This window comes from Schistocerca serialis, chromosome 2, assembly GCF_023864345.2.
Source record: "Schistocerca serialis cubense isolate TAMUIC-IGC-003099 chromosome 2, iqSchSeri2.2, whole genome shotgun sequence".
NCBI lineage: Eukaryota > Metazoa > Arthropoda > Insecta > Orthoptera > Acrididae > Schistocerca > Schistocerca serialis.
In genome coordinates this window covers 757,215,074-757,229,446 of record NC_064639.1, presented here as the reverse complement: position 1 = coordinate 757,229,446, position 14,373 = coordinate 757,215,074, and the positions used below count along the sequence as shown (strand labels likewise).

The following is a 14,373-nucleotide window of genomic DNA, read 5'->3' as shown; positions in this document are numbered from 1 at the left end:
TGCTAGAAAACACCAATGCTTATGATGCCTAAGGGGACCAAGTACTGAGTCCTCCCATTGATAAGTTATCAACATTAAAGAGGAAAAGTATCAGGAGAATTGTATTCCAGAATGTATTTAACCTCATGTAGATAGTGGAAGATACGCATGAAAAGATCTGGTTATTGTGCTTCCGAGAACCACTGTAGGATATCCCTTGAAATTGGCCAAAATGGTTTGCTGTGATGCTCTTCTACCTGAAACAGCAATGGTATGTCAGACAAAATAGCTAGTGCAAGATTACCTTCTGGGATTACATGTTGCAGTGTGAAAAACAATTAATCAAATTGAATGGAGTTATTACAGTTATGACATAATGTCAGTCGACATAAATGGGCTTCTGAGGAATACAAAGATGATGGAATAACAGAGTGCAAAACATAATTAAGTGATTAGATCTGGAAAAACAGCTGCTTTCATGTTTGTGCTCAGTTCTCCAGTGTTACTAGGATATGTGGCGCTAGAAGCCATGGGGTCCAAGTATAAAAAACATTATTTTGAGATAATTGAAGTAAAAGTTCAAAAAAATTCCAGTAGGTCATGTTTGGAGTTAGGTAGTTTTGTTTACATTGCCATATATCTCAAGGATATAGTTCATCATAAAAGCATATTAAAACATTATTTTAATTATATAGAAACATGTTTTTATATACTGAAAGTTCACCATGTTTTGCACACTGCACTTGGATCTCTTGTACACCTGCACTTGGACCCCTTGCCTTCTGAATGTAGGACAATAATGAAACTATTTTGTAAGTAGAAGAGCAGTTATCTTTATTTTCAAGACCTAAAAATTGGTATTACAGAAAATAAAGCTCAATCAAAAAACATACAATCTAAAAGGTGAAACAAAATACAAATTTTCATTTTCATTCATCCTCATCAGTTCTATAAACATTGTCCAGAGCTTCATCTTCTTTATCTCTGTCGCTTAGTTCTGCCTCTTCATCATGCCAACTTGCTGCTTGGGCTTGAGGCCGAGTGGTTACATTTTTTAACTCCAAATAAAAGGGATGATGGATAGGTAATACGAACTGGAGCAGCTCAGTCAGGTCTTTTACTTTTTGTGGTTGTAGTTTATGCTTTGTTGTTGTTGTTGTTGTTGTTGTTGTTGTTGTTGGTTGTAGAGTTGGGAGCTTTGCAGATAGTTTTGTTTCAGGCTAAGTTGACTGTATGGCTCTAGAGCCGAATACTTGTTGTGTAGGATGCCTGGAGTACTCTTCTTAAATTTAAGAATTTGAATTTTTCTAATGCCTTTTACTGGGGAAAGCATTGTTCAGGGCATCAATATCAACAAAGTCTTCATCTCTCATTTTAGTTACAATAAACTTCCAATTGGCTGACGCTACTAGGCTCACTCAGTCGTCCAGAACATACATGTCTCTGTTGCTTTTTTTTCTTTTTGATCTCTGTGTGCCCAAAGTCTCAGTCACATTCATTGTACATGTGGTCAGGTACAAAGTAATGCTGAGTGATTGTCTCAATGCCTGTGTTTCTTACTATGTACAACCAAAATTTTGATGTCAAGTGGCTCTTGTTCTGGCGTCCACAATTGTTGGTAAATGCCTCAATGTGTTTGATGTAGCTAGGGAGGGTCTTAATGTATTTTAGAAGGCAGCTCATTATTTCCCGACACCCCCTGTTCGCTTGCCCCTCATGCCACATGTACATGTTTCCGATATCGTCTTTGAGATTATGGACATCTAAGTTATATGTCCACATTTGTCGCATATGATAGGCTTTGGAGTTTTAAACTGCAGGTGTTGGCATCATTCTTTGAAGGTCTAAACAAATTGATGCTGTATCTTTAGCCTTGTTTTTGATGCTTTTTTCTTTTAGTTCTTTTATAGCTTCCATCTTTCTCAAGTGTAATTCTTTTTGTTTCATCGCCAACTTTTTTTCTTTTTCTGTGCCATGCAAAATTTGTATTTGGAACTTGTCACAAGTGACACAGCTATCTGTCTGAGACCTATGAAAACCCAAATTAAACTTTGTTTGAAAATTTTTCGGCAGAAGCTTTCTTTTTCAGGCATGATTCCTCTTTCCTCACATGATTCTTTGTACAGCTTGTACATAATTGTTAGGTTTAAGTCTGGGTTAAGGAACTTTTTGTTGACAGCTTTTGATCTGCGGTAGTGACTTGAGTACTTAGGGAAGCTTCTAATGTGTTCATCAGTAACTGCCACTCTTTCTGCTGAAATTTTGTTTGCAGGTTCCATTTTACCTCCTTTGTCTCGCAGAGCCGCACCAGATGGGTTTTCTTTCTTTTTCAGAATATTATTTCTTACTCTTTTGTTTGATACATCACGGGATCTTAGAAAAAAAGCTCTGCAAATTCTGTAGCCTTAAAGGTTGTGCGTAACTGACCTGTCTTTTCTACTTACAGCTAATTTTTTTCGCCTTTTGATAGGATTCAATTCTACAGCAATGTGGATGTAGGGCATTTGCAGTTCCCAATCAGCTAGGTTCCATTATGCCTCAAATATGACTTGCCTTTGCTCGTGTGGAATATTTTCATTACACTTAAAATGACAGTTGTGGTTGTACTCTCCTTAGATGCATGATATTTCGAGCCATGTTGCATTGGTGGTGGTATTGCATTGTCCGGTAAATCCACGATAATTCCCCCAGCCATTTCAGCTTCTAGTATTCCAGCTAAAAAGGAAGATAGAAGGATATAAAAGTGAGTTACGTTTAGAGTAAGAAGTCTGGGTTAAGTTAGGCAAGGAGTTACATTAGGTTAGAGTCGGCCTATGAATAAACCAAAGTATGCTTGTAAAATAAAATACATATTCATTATGAATTTTTCATATCAAAGGCCTGTAAATCAAAACTAACCTCTGAATATCAGGGTACAACTTTCATCCCTTTCACTTTTAGTTTCATTATCACTTCTGGGAACAAAATGGGGATCTGTATCACTATCATGCCCATCTCCAAATAAAGCAGCATCTAAGAAATCCCAACTGGATTAGCTGAAGAGTTTTTTAAAATATTTTTTAATCAGCAAATAAACAAATATCTAGAAAGGTTATTAACCTGACTCAGATGAATCTTCACATTGGTCACTCATATTGCAATGAACTTTTAACTTTTGATGTTTTAAACATTAACACATCTAAAAATAGAAGAAGACATTGGATTATGCCACTAAAATCAGTCAAATGGATTAGGTATGTGTGCTACATATAGAAATGATCACAACTGAATAAGATGACCAGCTGCTTAAATTCAAAAGTTAGGGAAATTCTCAAAGCATAATTCTTTTAACTCAAGCAATGGTGTAGACTCTTGCTGTGAAACATTTATGCAAAAAATTGCTAAGGAATGGTCTGAGGTAGCTGCAATGTGCATCAGAATCGCTGTGAAGTGGATTAACAGTGAAGTTGAGAAGTCTGTTGCCTCTGTTATAGCATTTAAATATGTTTTTGCTTTAAGGCAGGGATCCCCATTTAAAAGTATGCATCTACATGTCAAATTCTCTGTAGTTATTTAAGTATCTTCCGTATTGGCACACAACACTTGCATGTAATGAGCAGGCATCCTGTGGCAGATGCAGTGAGGTCCCATTGTCACTCTGCAAAATATTTCAGATGGAAGGGAAGGCACAGGCAGTTATAGTCAACAGCTGTGCACTTTATGTTCAGGCAAAACAATTGTACAAATCAATGCAGCCACCATTTATGACAGCCTTCATTCACTTTAATGGCTAAGAATCCAGTTTCCGAAGTTGATGCCTCTACAGAAATGCATGGCAGCAAGATGAGCACAAATACATGCTCCAGAAAGTGTAGCTCCAATTATGTTAACAATCCAATAAGTTTCATAGAGTACTGGGGCACAAAACAACCAGTCTTCTCCAGAAGTATCCTGAAGTACAAGAAGTAACTTTCCAGAATGCCTGTCACTCCCAACATCAGTGTTAAAAGACAGGTGTCACGCAAATAAACAAAACTACAGAAGGACAATTCAAAGTTCATCAGGCTATCCCACATTTGTGTTGACATGAGTCTGAAGAGGTCCCATCCATAGAGGTAATGAAATCTTATGGGGGAACCAATGATGCTCTCCTCAACATAACCTCTGTAGGGATAGGGCTGCAGATGCCATGGTGATTTTTACCTTTGATGAATAGCATTCTCTCTTCTTCTTTTCAACTCCAACTTGCAAGCAGTTGCTGAAATCGTGCATGAGTCATGTATTTGTAGGGTAACACTATGCTCTCTGTACCTGCCCCCTAATGAAGATTTAGTTCATGAGGTTCTCAGGTATTTTATTGCTGATCTGGATTGTCCATTATTCCTCTATGGGGACTTTGGGACGTAATGTGCTATAGGGCTCTACCAGCACCAGTCTATTGAGTTTGAACTATTGAGAACCAGATTTATTAAGAATTTTTGTGTGTTCTGAACATTTATCAGAGCACACACTTCAGCTCTGCTGTGGTACCATTCTCTGCTATAAATTTCTCGATATGTTCACCTGTCCTCATAGACACTACTTAATGGGAGGTGGTCAGTATTTTGCACCCCAGTGTCCACCTCTGTATCTGGAAATATCTTGACAGACCAAGCATTGCCCTGAAGTCAGGCATCAAATTATATTCTATACAGTCAGCTGACAGTGTTTAAACATTGAGAAAGCTTCTAAGAACAGATGGATCATTTTACAACTGTTATTCAACATAATGCTGATGCATCCACCCCAAATCTTCAGCCTACATACGAAGACCACTTGTGCCCTGATGTAATGAAGAGTAATACTGCTGTAAATTTTGGCTGTGGTGAGGAGCACAGTTAAAGTTCAGGTGCTGGGGTCTCAGCGCACAGAGACAATGGCCGTGTGTGTGTTTTCTGTTGTGGAAGAAAGACTTTGTTCACATTGTACCTGTCTCTGACTCACATTTCCTCTATATGGTGAGTAGCAATCTAACCTTTCCATGTTGTTTCTGCATGAAATAATAACCAGCCACTTCAAAATTTAACTCTGAACAACAATAAACATACAGTTTCACAAATAATTTAGGTATTTTACATAGAAGAGGTATGTATCAGGTACAGATAAGAATGAAGAGAAAGAAAAAAATTGTACTTACATTAAAGTGTTATCAGGATAAGTGGAACTATTCTACCTAACTATGTTTCAAGGCCCAGATTCTTTTTAGATTTGGTAAGGTACAAGAGCAACTTCTCTCCTACGTATCTTATTAGAGTATCTTTAATTAGATTTATAATTGATATTTAAATGCACACAATAAGTACCAGCTGGCTATAGTAAAAACTTTCCTTTTAACACATTATAACATGGAAACTAATAACTTGGTAGCATTAATGTCAAGGACATGGGGAAGAGAAATAATGCAGAACCAATTCAATTGAAACACTTGTAATGTACTGCTACGGTACATCATACAATTACACACCAGTACCATTACTGCTACAAAATGGGCTAAATATGACGCCCCTTAGTGTCCAGAAGAGAAGGCGCAGAATTGCATTCTGCACAGCAGAACGAAGCATGTCCGTAGTTATGCTGGCTACCTCTCTGATATGTTGCACTTCATATCAGCACATGTGTGAATGTTCCCCTGGTAAATCCTGTCCTTCAGGTAGCCTACATCCAGAAGTCACAGGGAGTGGGATCAGGTGATTGTGCTGTCCAAGAATTTGGAAATGATCAGCTGATCATTTGATCATTTCCAAATGTGTTTCGGAGAACGAGGTGAACTTTACTAGTGATGTGCAGTGGGGCCCCATCTTCCATGAAAACTGTTGAGTACAGTGCGTCTCTCTCCTGTAGGACAGGTATGACGTGCTGGTGAAGCATTTCACCATAATACTGGCCAGTCACACTACATGTCTTTGGTCCTTGAGTGCCAACCTGTTCAGAAAAGAATGGGCCAATGATGAACGTAGCAGTGAAGTCACACCATATGGTGACACGTTCACCATACAGAGGAGCTTCGTGCACAGTGACTGGAGGTGAAGATCCCCACACTTGGCAGTTCTGTGTGTTCACCTCACCTGTCACAGAAAAATGAGCCTTGTCTCTCCATAGGATGGTCCAGGAGCAGCCCGCATCAACTTTGATCCTTGCGAGAAAGTGGAGAGCAAAGTCAACACATCGTTGTGCGTTCTACGGTGAAAGCTGCTGTACAATATGGATCTTGTACAGATACGATTTGAGAATGGTTCAAAGCACCTTCCATCATGGGGACCATGGGATGTTCAACTATCGTGACACAGCATGCACACTGCCTGATGATCGGGAATTTTGTGCATCGTTGTCTGCCACAGCAACAGCGATTTTATCAACCACCTATGGTGCAACTGGTCGTCGGCCTCTTCTCAGAGCAACACCCAGATCTCCTGTTGATTTGAACTTCATCATGCTCCTTACAGTGGGTGCAGATTGATTGATTGGTTTTAACATGAGAGCTAAAACAGCTTAGGCCTGACCCGCCACTGCCCGCACCGAAACTAGGTTTATTGTGTGGCATCACTCTCTGTATATCTAGTAAAGCCAACCAGTGCCCTTAAATAGTGCAAGGAGTCCCTCTACCAGTTTTTTGTTAGACACAATTTCTTCAGGTCTAGTTGTCTCGGAGATTCTGTATCTTTTACTCTCCAATGCCATGCATTCAAAGATTAGGTGTGATGCAGTTTCTTCACCCTCATCACAGATCCTACATTTAGGGTCCTCTTCCGTTATACCCATTATGTGTAGGTGTTTCTTGAAGATCCCATGGCCGGTCATCAGTCCAGTCATGAGTTTGATCTCTTTCCTGTTCAATCCCAGGATTACAGAGATTCTTTTAAAACATGGCTTGGGCATCATTACCTTACCATGTTTTTGTTATGGACTCCAATATCCTACGTGCTGTTTCCTAAGCCATTTCCATAGTTCTAATTTGATCATAGCCTCGGTGATTGTCAAGACAGGTTCTGTCCAATAAATGGAGTTGTTGCCCCCATCCTAGCCAATCTATCGACTTGTTCATTGCCACAGATCCCTGAGTGGCCAGGGACCCACACTAGGTACACCCTATTACTTCCCCCTAGCTCCACCAGAGCCCTGTGGCAATCTGCAACAATCTTAGATCTTGTTGCAGGAGCTGCCAATGATTTCAGGGCTGCCTGGCTGTCTGAATAGATGTAGATGCTATGGTCATTGTAGCACCTACTCATATTCTCCTCCACACAATCCCTGATTGCAGTAATTTTGGCTTGGAATACAGAGACCAGTTTCTCTAGAGAGATGCTGCTCTCCAGTCTTGGCTGAACCCTATAAACCCTTCCCCAATGCCTTGATCTGTTTTCGACCCATCGGTGAACCAAACGATGTCCCCCCTTACGGTGTTGAACTGTTTTCTCCCACTGCTCCCTACTTCCAATTATTATCTTGTAAGGCTTGTCAAAGCAGTTGGGAGTTATTATATAGTCGGCAGGCATTTCCCCAGCCATACCTATATTTACCTCACTCACTATGTTAGTGTGTGATTCTGAATATCCTAACGAGACCCAGTTTTGGCCAGTTTTAAGTCTGTATACCCCAGCTGCTGCCTCCATCTTAACCCAAAGGTGAAGTGGAGGCATATCCAGCATGGCTTCCATTCCAGCGGTTGGTGTGCTGCTAATTCCACCCGTTATGGCTAAGCAGGCCAATCTCTGCACCTTAGCAAGCTCTTTAGCAGCAATCCGCTGTTCTACCTTCTTCTACCACACTACGGCCCCATAGGAAATCCCAGGTCTAATGACCGTGGTGTATATCCAGTGCATACCCCTGGGGCTTAGGCCCCAGTTTTTGCCACAAGCCCTCCTAGTGCTCACTAAAGTACTTTTTGCCTTGGAGTAGATACTCTTAATATGAGGGGTCCAAGTTAGCTTCTCATCCAAGGCTACCCCTAGATATTTTACTGTCCCCTTCACAGGTAGAGTTTCATTGAAGAGCTTTAGATTCCAACTTGCATGCTGAATATGTCTCTTCGTAAAGGGAACCACAACAGTCTTCTTAGGATTAACTCTCAGATCCTGTTTAATGCACCATTTTTGCACAATGTCCAACCCTCCTTGTGCCATATTCCTGACTGTGTCAGTGAATTTGCCAAGTATTACTATGACAAGTTCATCTGCCTATCCTTGGCAGAAGCATTGTCTGGAGTTTAGTTCCTCAATGAGTTCATTCACCACTAGGTTCCACAATAGAGGAGACAAAACTCCTTGTGTGCAGCCTCTAGTGGTCTTAATTACCATCTTTTCATTCATCATGGTAGCCTCTACCTTCCTTCCACTAAGCATGGCTCTGGTCCACCTACATATAGTGGTCCCCAGGTCATGCACCTCTGCTGCCCTTACCATGGAATCGAAGGTCGTGTTATTAAAGGCCCCCTCAATATCCAGGAAAACGCAGAGGGCTATTTCTTGGAAATGAAGTGCTTTTTCCACCTTCCCAACGAGTTGGTGGAGAGCTGTCTCACATGATTTACCTGGTTGGTATGCATGTTGGTTCAGGTGTAGAGGGACCCTACTTAGCCTCCTCTCCCCAATGTATACATTAACCAGTTTTTCCAATGTTTTGAGAATGAAGGAGGACAGATTGATTGGTCTCATATCCTTGGCCTTGGTATGATCAATTCTGCCTGGCTTTGGAATGAAGACAACCTCCACTGCCCTCCAAACATTGGGAATGATTCCTACTGTTAAGCTAACCCTGCCTGTTGCAGGAGAGCTGGAAAAATTCCATCTGGGCCAGGTGACTTGAATGGTTGGAATGATCCCTCCGCCCACTGGATTTTGTTGAAGTTCACACACTCCTTGACTGATTCCCAGTCCTCTCTTTGAGTGCCTGAGAACCGTTGCCTCTCTGGGGTCACATACTGGTCTGTGTTATCCAGCAGAGCATATTGAGGCAAGTGAATTTTGAGGAGCAATTCCAGCATCTCATGTGCTGTCTTTGTATATTCCCCATCCTCCTTCCTCAATGTACCTCCTGGATTAGTTGGTACTCTAGTGAGAATCTTGTGAAGTCTGGCTTGTGCAGCCTTGCCTTCCACTTCCTTACAGAATGTCTTCCCGGATGCCTCCTTTGCTTGTCTTATTGCAAGATTGTGATTGACAAGGGCCTCACGATATTTAGCCCATTGTTCTTTACGTCTTGCAATATTAAACAGTCTCCGTACCTGTTTTCTTTGCATTTCCAATTAGTTATTCCACCAAGGAACACTCATATTTGTGCACTTCCTGGTGATTGTGCAGTTGTCCTGATATGAGGTCACTATGGAAGAGGTAACAGCCTCTGCTACTTCCTCAAATTCTACTGGCTTCCTTATCGTGGTTTTAATTTCCGATAAGCCTAAGTAAAGGTCCCTCCTATATGTCTCCCAGTCTGTTTTCCTGCGATTTCTGTAAGTCATGGTCGGTCTGATTCCCATTTCAACCTTGAATTTAATGTACATGTGGTTTGATGAGGATGGCTCCAACACCACATGCCATTGTATAACATAGCTACCCATCGTCATGAAACCAAATGTTATGTCAATTACTTCTTCCCTTCTGCTATTCCTGAATGTAGGTTCAGTGCCCCTATTCAGGACCTCTAAGTTGTTAGCTGAGAGGAATTCAAGAAGGTACTCACCTCTACTGTTGGTGTCCTTGCTGCCCCACACTAAGTTGTGGGCATTGGCGTCGCTCCCCACCAGCAGTTGGTCACATTGCTGATGGCAAGTCTCTACCAATCTCCTCACCTCCAAGGCAGGGGGAGAACTGTCTTCATAAGGAAGGTATGCTGAGGCCAACATAATTTCCCTCGTGATACCTTCCTCACATTGCTGCATTTTGATGGTCACTAAGTCCCTAGAGAAGAAATGCCATTTCTAACATAGATGCATGTTCTGGAGTTTCTTAGATTCATGGCATAGATCAGCTTACCTCCAGTGCCTCTGAGGCCCAATACACCCCCTTTGTATAAATAGGGTTCTTGTATCAGGGTCAAGTCCACTTCTTGTCTCCCCAGGCAGCAGCTCAGAGCAGCAGAGGCCCCTTTACTGTGCTGCAGATTAATCTGCAGCACCTCCAGGCTCTGTCTTCTGCCATCTGTGAGGTCTTTGAGAATCCTGACGGTGACCTGCTAGAACCCTAAAAACAGTTTCAGGTCCTGTTGTTGCATCGCCTTCAGGGACTTCTCACCAACTTCCACTATCAGGGTTCGTCCTTCCGGAGCAACCTTCTGGTTAATCACTCTCCAGTCTTCTGTCGGGACCTTTGGGTTCTGGCCCCTATTTTCCTAAACAGAGTCTTGGGAGAGACTTCCTTAAGGATCTTGGGTACCCGTAGTGATATCTTTGCGGTCTTAAGAAGCTCCGCTGCCGTCTTGACCAGCAGCTTCGCATCTTCCCACAGGGATATCATGGGCACCTTGTCCTTGAGCCATTCTACTGTGTGCATCCCTTCACAGACAAAAATGAGTGCACCACAATCTAGATAGACCCTCCTGAAGTTGGGACCTGGGCCAGCGTCCCTCCCAATCTATTCAAAGAGGGCCCTCTGTACTAGTTCCTCCTGCTGTGAGGTGATGGCCACCAGTGGATAACCTTCCTGGATAACTGCCGTCCTAAAAACCGAGACTGCAGTACTATAGGTCTGTTTCCCTATTTCTTGCCTCGGTTTTTTCTGGACTCGCTTATCCAGGGAGGAGGGAGTCCTTGGTTCCTCCCTTATCCGCTTACTACCTGTCTGACGTTGTTGGGGTCTGCATGTCCCCTTCAACCAGAGACAGTTTTTCCTGGGTGTCTTGGGTTCTAGTCCCTTTACTTTCCTCCATTTGTGTTTAGGAAGCCATTCTTTTCCTTCCTCTTTCCTCTGTTCCCTGAGTAGCTACCTCCTTTGGGCCCCAGACAAGCCTTTGATCTTAATCTGGTCTAGCTTCTCGGTTACAGTTCCCACTTCTGGCTCAGGTCTAGACCCTGATTCAGTAGTGGAAATGCCTTCCATCAGTTCAGTCTCCGATGTTTTGGTATCTGACGTCTGAATTTGCCCCTCAGTTTCTTTTTCTTTTTCCATGTTCGTCCCACGAGATTTGGGGATCTAGAAGGTCCACACTACAAATACCCCACGTGGTGTAAGGCTAATTACTCAGGGAGGTCGCCCGGTATCCCCGAGGCTCCGTTTGCAACCCATCTTCCCATGTGCCACGCATCCCTTAGCATGGATCGCATCACGCCTTGGGTTGGGTCAGGGAATAGGATAGGACTAGGAGTGGATAGGGAAGATGGGACGTTGTGGGACACTCTTAGTCTGATCCTTTGGCATAGCCCTCAGGTTCGCACAGATATGCAAGCCCCTCCACCCGCACGGACAGTGCTTTGTCAAGGTGATGTCCCTCGGAGAGGGCGGGTGGAGAAAGCTGACCCTTCTGTAATCCTTTCAGCCAGTGATATTTTTGAAGTGCAGCTGCAGCATTACTGTTGTTTTGATAACAGAGCTTCACCCATAAGGGCCTACTCCTTTTGTCCATGCTCATGTTGACACATCAACTGCGATTGGTCAGGTGTGTGAGATTATGAATCACGATGACTGATCACGGCACCTGGTGGCCATAGTTGGAACTGGATGGTGGCACTGTGGCAAGTTTGGTACATGTACGGTAATTATTTTCAGTGTTATAATGTGTTAAATAGGAAAAGTTTAATTACAACCACCTGGTATATAGCTGTGCTTACTGTTGAATCTAAGCAGAGGGAGTCTGTTGGCTTCTGAGTGGTTTTCTGTGAGCATGTTTTCAAGATCGATTTACTAAATGAATTCACTGTATTTGATATGGAATTACATGCCGATTTTAGGGCACTGTAGCAAATGAGACATATTTGTGCCTAGAAATTCTTTATAATCCTGGGCTCTCTGAATGCTCTTCAGTCTATATGACTCGTGTACCCAGCTGAAAAATGTGCCCAGAACATCCATGGATAGCATCTGTGACTGCAAAGGTTGGGGAAGAAAGTGTCATTCTGCTCAATACTAAAGTGCATGAGAATTCAAGAAAATGAATTAGCAGATGTGGCAGCTAAGGGAGCTTGTTCTGAAATTCCTGTGACCAATGCGCTTTCCCCCGACCTATTCTTGCTGTTGAGGTGTAGATTCATGTGTCAGTGGGAATAAGAGTGGTTGGAGACAACTGTGCCTGAGCTGTGGCGGTAAGATCAACAACTTGGACCTGACTTACCTTTTTCTAGCAACTAAGGGAAGATAAAGTCCTCTCTCTCAACCACAGGTAGGGCACAGCCCAGTAACACAAGGCTACCTACTTTAGTGGAAGACATGACTATATGTGGTGTTTGTGATGTACAGGTTTATTACACTGAATTTTAAAAGAATGCATTTTATATTCAGACAAGAGGGTAGAGGCTAGTTGAGAAACTGATCTGTTTATTTTAGCAGACAATGAGATGGATGTTTTATGACTTTTAAAATTTTGGCAGTTGTCAGTCTTACTTTCAAGATTATAAAAATATTATTTATAAGTTTTAATCAGGGTGACTGGATGACCCAGTTCTTTTTTTTTCCCCTTTTTTGTCTTTTGGCAGTTGACCTTAAATAACGAAAAGTGTGAGGTCATCCACATGAGTGCTAAAAGGAACATGTTAAACTTCGATTACACGATAAATCAGTCTAATCTAAAAGCTGTAAATTCAACTAAATACCTAGGAATGACAATTACGAACAATTTAAATTGGAAGGAACACACAGAAAATGTTGTGGGGAAGGCTAGCCAAAGAGTGTGTTTCATTGGCAGGACACTTAGAAAATGTAACAGACCTACTAAGGAGACTGCCTGCACTATGCTTGTCCATCCTTTTTTATACTGTTGCGCAGTGTGGGATGCTTACCAGATAGAACTGACTGAGTACATAGTTAAAGTTCGAGGAAAGGCAGCACGTTTTGTATTATCGCGAAATATGGGATAGAGTCACAGAAATGATACAGGATTTGGGATGGACATCATTAAAAGAAAGGCATTTTTCGTTGCGACAGAATCTTCTCACAAAATTCCAGTCACCAACTTTCTCCTCTGAATGCGAAAATATTTTGTTGGCACCAACTTACATAGGGAGGAACGATCACAAAGATAAAATAAGTGAAATCAGAGCTCGTACAGAAAGATATAGGTGTTCATTCTTCTTTGCGCTGTACGAGATTGGAATAATAAAGAATTGTGAAGGTGGCTCGATGAACCCTCTGCCAGGCACTTAAATGTGATTGCAGAGTATCCATGTAAATGTAGATGTGGATGTAATTTGATAAACTAGCCATATTGTATGGAGTGTAGCCATGTATGGAAGTGAAACATGGACGATAACTAGTTTGGACAAGAAGAGAATAGAAGCTTTCGAAATGTGGTGCTACAGAAGAATGCTGAAGATAAGGTGGGTAGATCACGTAACTAATGAGGAGGTATTGAATAGGATTGGGGAGAAGAGAAGTTTGTGGCCCAACTTGACTAGAAGAAGGGATCGGTTGGTAGGACATGTTTTGAAGCATCAAGGGATCACAAATTTAGCATTGGAGGGCAGCGTGGAGGGTAAAAATTGTAGAGGGAGACCAAGAGATGAATACACTAAGCAGATTCAGAAGGATGTAGGTTGCAGTAGGTACTGGGAGATGAAGAAGCTTGCACAGGATAGAGTAGCATGGAGAGCTGCATCAAACCAGTCTCAGGACTGAAGACCACAACAACAACAACAGCCATATTCTCTGGGTTATCATTTTAGCTGTTATTCTATAGCTCATTTACGCGTTTTGACACGAAAAATGTTCACAGTTTTGTATTACCCATGTTTTGGTGTGACTAGAAAGGTGAATGTGAAAATAGGAGAGAATGGTTGCAATTTTAAGTGAGTTTGTATTTCGTGCATATTTGGTTTTACTGTGTTTAACCAATTTTGTCTCACACTATTTTAGGAAAAGTGTTAATTACATTGTTTGAATGATATTTCTGCCATTTGACTGTACAATTTCTTTATTTTAGTTTACTATTGTGATTTTGGCCATAAGCTATTACCAAGAACAACAGTGTTGTGTATAATTAAACTTGGTTAAGTGAAGTCATCGCCAAGATCTATTGAACTGGGTGTCCCAGCATGTAGATAAATGAAATATATGGGGGACAGGTAGGAAACATGTTTTCCAGCTATAAAACAACTGAGCCAATTCTATAGATCTTGTCATTGACTTCAGTTAACATAGTCAAATTATACCCAACATTGCTGTACTTGATAATGGCTTAAGGCAGAAATCATGGTAATAATATAAAATGAAGAAGTTGTATTGACAAATGACGGAA

General features: G+C 41.7%; 2 protein-coding genes across 15 annotated transcripts in view; one reads left to right on the top strand and one right to left on the bottom strand.

Moving 5' to 3' along the window:
* Positions 1 to 14,373, top strand: part of LOC126457957 (transmembrane protein 94) — a 504,907-nt gene that overhangs the window by 214,109 nt on the left and 276,425 nt on the right. The gene's annotated exons all lie outside the window — the stretch shown is intronic.
* Positions 830 to 12,475, bottom strand: LOC126457962 (uncharacterized). 2 transcript variants are annotated; one of them, XM_050094718.1, is made up of 3 exons: positions 9,673 to 12,475; positions 2,878 to 2,991; positions 830 to 2,694 (listed from the first exon to the last, which is right to left on the bottom strand). In XM_050094718.1, exons 1-3 carry the CDS (start codon positions 9,869 to 9,871, stop codon positions 2,501 to 2,503), a joined length of 507 nt encoding a protein of 168 aa, XP_049950675.1. In that variant the 5' UTR covers positions 9,872 to 12,475; the 3' UTR covers positions 830 to 2,500. The 2 variants fall into 2 exon arrangements, 1 of the variants encoding a protein (XP_049950675.1); XR_007585559.1 differs by lacking the exon at positions 2,878 to 2,991.

Bases quoted from the DNA above. Each gene is read 5' to 3' on its own strand.
- LOC126457962 (XM_050094718.1), bottom strand. From the start codon at position 9,871: ATGCAGCAATGTGAGGAAGGTATCACGAGGGAAATTATGTTGGCCTCA. The intron at 2,992-9,672 runs GTGAGTACCTTC...GGGATTTCTTAG, and splicing joins CAAGGACACCAACAGTAGAG to ATGCTGCTTTATTTGGAGAT. The intron at 2,695-2,877 runs GTTAGTTTTGAT...CTTCCTTTTTAG, and splicing joins TTGTACCCTGATATTCAGAG to CTGGAATACTAGAAGCTGAA.